The sequence below is a fragment of the Impatiens glandulifera genome, chromosome 3 (genome assembly GCF_907164915.1).
Source record: "Impatiens glandulifera chromosome 3, dImpGla2.1, whole genome shotgun sequence".
Taxonomy (NCBI): domain Eukaryota; kingdom Viridiplantae; phylum Streptophyta; class Magnoliopsida; order Ericales; family Balsaminaceae; genus Impatiens; species Impatiens glandulifera.
Window position 1 is genome coordinate 50308284 of NC_061864.1, and position 5191 is coordinate 50313474.

A 5191-nucleotide genomic window follows, 5' to 3' on the forward strand; every position below is an offset into this window, starting at 1 on the left:
TTCAATTGTGACAAGGCAAGAGAATCAAAGGCAAGCACCAGCATGGGTGTTTGGGGAATGCATGAAGAGCAAGTACATGGACCATCACCATGACCACATGCCCAAGAAAATAATGGAAGACATACAGACTACTTATGAAATAAAGTTGTCTTATAATAAGGCTTGGCGGTCTAGAGAAAAGGCCCTAATGGCGGTGCGAGGAACTGTAGAAGATTCTTACGGTAAATTGCCATCATACCTGTACATGTTGGAGAAGAACAATCCGTGTACCATAACAGACATCCAGACGGATGAGCACGGTCATTTCAGGTATATGTTCATGTCCTTAGGCTGCTCAATTAGGGGTTTCAAAAACTGTTGTCGTCCAGTATTGTGCGTCAATGCCAGTTTTCTTAAGCACAAGGTTGGAGGTCAGCTATTGGTGGCGATAGCATTAGATGCGAATGAACAACTCTATCATGTTGCATTCGGCGTTGTTGATTCGGAGAATAACAACTCCTGGACTTATTTCGTGCAAAAACTTAGAGATGCAATTGGATTGGTTGATGATCTCGTGTTTGTATCTGATAGACACCCAAGCATCGCCAATGCCTTGTGTGCAGTTTTTCTAGAAGCTGACCACAGTGCGTGCACATATCACATCAAGATGAATATTATGGCCAAATTCAAAACCGATCACTGCCACACCGAGTTTGGTTTGGCTTCTCAAGCATACACAATCTTGAAGTTTAATCAGCATTTTGACAAGATCAATGCTAAGGACCCTCGTATTGCTATGTATTTGGCAGATATTGGGTTTAAGAGATGGAGTCGTGCATTTTTTCCTGGTAACGATACAATCAAATGACAAGCAATTACGCTGAGAGCTTCAATAGTCAAAGTAAGGAAGCTAGAAAGTATCCCATATCAATCTTAGCTGATTATTTAAGATTCACATTACAAGATTGGTTTAATAGTCGAAGAGAAAAAGCTTCCAATCACAATGAACGTTTATCTTCTTATTATGAAAAGTTCTTACGTGATCAAGCTGAGAATGCCAGATTATATAACGTTCATCCACTTAACCGATTCGAGTTTTATGTCCATGACGGTGAATCTGATTATAAAGTTGACTTGAGAGGAATGAGTTGTAGTTGTAGGGTATTTGATGTATCTGGTCTTCCTTGCACTCATGCACTGGCTGCTTCCCGTACCCATAGATTGGATGCCTATGAGTTCTACTCAAGGTTTAGGGTTTACTTTACTTTATTTGCTATTGAATTTATCTAACTAACTTTATTTCTCACATGTTCAATTGTTATCTTTCAGGTATTACTCAAGTGAAATGTGGATCAATGCTTATGCGGAAACAATATATCTAGTTTGTCATGAAGAGTATTGGGATATTCCAGAACATATCAAGCAACGAGTGTGCCTTAAACCACCTGTTAAGGTTAAGAAAGTGCGACCTCAAACAAAGCGTAGGTCATCCCAAGGTGAAATTCGTAAGGTACCGAGAAGATGTAGCTCATGTGGTGGTCAGGGTCACAACAAGGCAACATGCAAATCAGTAATGCCGGCACCCTCTACTACAAGAGCTGCAAGAGCATCATCATCTCAGCCGCCATCATCTCAGCCACAAACATGAATATTGTCTGTGCAATTTTGAATATTGTATACTAATTGATTGTTGGTTTTCGAATATTGTATGCTGATTGATTGTTGGTTTTCAATTACATGAATATTGTCTATGTTTTTTTATTTGAAAGCTGTATACAGATTGTATAATACATCCAGGTTGGCCATACAGTGACTCACGCATATATATTGCACAATGCTAAACTCACGCATATTGTAATATACGTGAGTCATATTGTAATACGCGTGATTCATAACTAACGTGTATTACAATATGTGCGAGTCATAACTGACGTGTATTACAATACGCGTGAGTCATATTGTAATATGCGTGAGTTATGACTCACGGGTATTACAATACACGTGAGTTATATTAGAATATGCGTGAGTCATAAAAGACGCATATTGTAATACGCGTGAGTCATAACTCACGCATACGCATATTACTACACATTTTTATGATACCTAGTACAACATTCATGTCTGAAATGATGATGATAAACAATATTCAGTATTACACAGCATGTTACAACAATAATTCAGTGTTTACAAAACATGTTACAACAATAATTCAGTGTTTACAACTTCATGGCTCTAAAATCTGGTGGTACAACCTGACTGCCCACTTTTCTCTATATAATTGCATATTGTTTGATATGCAATTTTCTAGACCAAGTTTAGTAGTCAGGTACTTTACATACATTAATACAAAAACGCCACAGTCCCCACTCCATTCTACTTTTGGTACTTCAGGATGTGGGATTCTCTGAAATCTAAAAGTTTCATTTATCATGTTAGGATACCTGGCCATTTCAACTCCAGACATTTCCTTATGAAGGAAGGACGGCATCATCTCACAAATGGCTTTCATGGATTTTCAAAATTCATCGTCATTGAAAATTGTCTGATCGCAATCATAAACATCAATTCTCCATTCTTGCAATCGAATAACACACAGTACCCAGTGTAGGTTGTTGAGGTTGAGGGGGAAGTAAATAACATCAACACTGCTCCAACCGGGCATATGTTTATCTTCTCTACCCCAGTAGTAGTGGTAAATGATTTCAGCGAAAGTATGGCCAGCTGGTTTTTCTGGATCAACCGAGTCAGCAACAAAATCGTCATAGTATGAAGTAATGAAAGGGGCAAACTGGCAATCTAAGATGGTGAAATCCGTCGGGTACGTCTTAGGGTAAGCGAATGCTCTTGCTCTTAGCAGACAAATTGCGGCATTCATCTCCACATCAGTTAGCCACCTATTTAACCTCAGAATTGTAGTGAAGAACTTAAGGTCTCCAGTGCAATCAGAGAGTTGGATGTCTTTAAATTTAGCCCTTTCGCAAATTCTTTCTTGAACTCGTTCTTCAGTTGCTCATTACAAGTCGACATAGGATCGACAACAATCGCCTTCTTTCTTGAACGAGGGACGATGTAGGGACTAAGTACAGCGTTCGACGCCGTCCTCTTTCTCTTAAATAGGATGTGGGATGCATCTTCCAGTACCACCACATCCTCATCTATCTGCTTGTCCTCCTTCTTCTCTTCCTTCTTCTGCACAACGAAATGATCGTCCACCTTCTTCTGCACAACCTTCCTACCCCTCTGCACCACCTTCCTACCCCTCTGCACAACGAAATCATCGTCCACCTACAAAGAAATCATTGAATTAGGCAAGAAAAGTCTTCAATTAGTCCAAATGCAAGAATTGCATACCTCATCTTCATTATCCTCCACCTTCTCTTCCACCTTCTCTTCAACCTTCTCTTCCACCTTCTCTTCAACCTTCTCTTCCACCTTCTCTTCCACCTTCTCTTCCACCTTCTCTTCAACCTTCTCTTCCACCTCATCTTCATTATCTTCCACCTACTCCTCCACCTGCTCCTCCACAGTTTCCTCAACATTCCCACCATCGGATTTCCCATCAACCACATCAGCGTCCTCGATATTCAATTCACCATCTTTATCTGTCTTCTCCTCCAAAGTCCCAACATTGTCCATCTCCAACAACAGCCCATCCTACAAAAACCAGAAAAGCCTTCAATTAGTCCAAATGCAAGAAATATGCAAAGTGCGAGAATTGCACCAAATGCAAGAAATGCAAGAATTGCATACTTCAATATTTTTTCAACATCTTCATCTGTCTTCTCCTCCAAAGTCCCAACATTGTCCATCTCCAACAACGGCCCATCCTACAAAAACCAGAAAAGCCTTCAATTAGTCCAAATGCAAGAAATATGCAAAGTGCGAGAATTGCACCAAATGCAAGAAATGCAAGAAATGCATACCTCGATATTCAATTCACCATCTTCATCTGTCTTCTCCTCCAAAGTCCCAACATTGTCCATCTCCAACAACGGCCCATCCTACAAAAACTAGAAAAGCCCTTCAATTAGTCCAAATGCAAGAAATAGGCAAAGTGCGAGAATTGCACCAAATGCAAGAAATGCAAGAAATGCATACCTCGATATTCAATTGACCATCTTCATCTGTCTTCTCCTCCAAAGTCCCAACATTGTCCATCTCCAACAACGGCCCATCCTACAAAAACCAGAAAAGTCCTTCAATTAGTCCAAATGCAAGAAATAGGCAAAGTGCGAGAATTGCACCAAATGCAAGAAATGCATACCTCAATATTTTTTTCGTTCAACAAATCATGATCTTCATTTTCATTGTCCTCCCCAACATTGTTTTTCTCCAAGAGCCCAACAATGTCTTCCTCCTGTCCATCCTACAAAAAACAGAAAAGCCTTCAATTAGTCCAAATGCAAGAAATGCAAGAAAAACATACCTCAACTTCATTCTCCTACACAAGCCCAACATTGTCTTTCTCCAAAATCAGCACAACATTGTCTCCCTGCCCATCCTACAAAAAAGAAAAAATCCTTTAATTAGACCAAATGCAAGAAATGCCAAATGCACAAAATTTATCATCATTCAAACTCATACCTCAGTGTTCACCTCAAAATCTTCCTCGTCCTTTTCTTCATCATTCTCCTTCTTTTTCTCCCCTTGTGTGGAAAAGTCTTGTTGTAGTTGGTTTAACATCCGTTTAATGAGAATTATTTCATCTCTCATTTCGGTTTTGATGAGAATTATTTCATCTCTCATTTCAGTTTTGATGAGAATTATTTCATCTCTCATTTCAGTTTTGAATTCATTTAGCTGCTTCGAAAGTTCATCCAATCTACATCTATCCTGGGGAGTTGTTGCTGTTGGAGTCGGGGGAGAGGATTCTTCGTCTTCGTCTTCGTCTTTTCTACTCGTGGCGCTCTCGACAGAATAAGAGCTGTTGGTGCTGGTGATGGGGGTAGGGTTGCGGGTTGTTCTTCTCGTGGAAGGTTTGGCTTTGCTAGAGTAATTTGTCTTTTCTTCCTCATGACAGTTTTTTTATGAGGAACTCCATCGTAAATATCTCCAAGTTTCCTCTTTCTGCAGTCAAGATCAAAAAGGACATCATAAACATTACCTCCCATATCTTCAAAGTCATCCCCAGCATATAAGATCTTCTATTCTTCAGACAATTCCATTTTCTTAACAATCTTGCCTTGCAGGGCAGTGTGAAGATCAGAGACAG

General features: G+C 39.8%; 1 protein-coding gene across 1 annotated transcript; it reads right to left on the reverse strand.

Moving 5' to 3' along the window:
• Positions 1-3480: 3480 nt before the first annotated feature.
• LOC124930341 (ring-infected erythrocyte surface antigen-like) lies at positions 3481-4662 on the reverse strand. Its single transcript, XM_047470694.1, has 6 exons — positions 4564-4662; positions 4460-4480; positions 4244-4345; positions 4129-4155; positions 3780-3806; positions 3481-3633 (listed from the first exon to the last, which is right to left on the reverse strand). Exons 1-6 carry the CDS (start codon positions 4660-4662, stop codon positions 3481-3483), a joined length of 429 nt encoding a protein of 142 aa, XP_047326650.1.
• Between the last annotated feature and the right edge of the window lie 529 nt (positions 4663-5191).

Coding starts and splice junctions, on each gene's coding strand:
- LOC124930341 (XM_047470694.1), bottom strand. CDS start 4,662: ATGTTAAACCAACTACAACAAGACTTTTCCACACAAGGGGAGAAAAAG. Junction 4,156..4,243: donor TGAACGAAAAAAATATTGAG/GTATGCATTTCT, acceptor TGGTTTTTGTAG/GATGGGCCGTTGTTGGAGAT. Junction 3,807..4,128: donor CGTTGTTGGAGATGGACAAT/GTTGGGACTTTG, acceptor TGGTTTTTGTAG/GATGGGCCGTTGTTGGAGAT.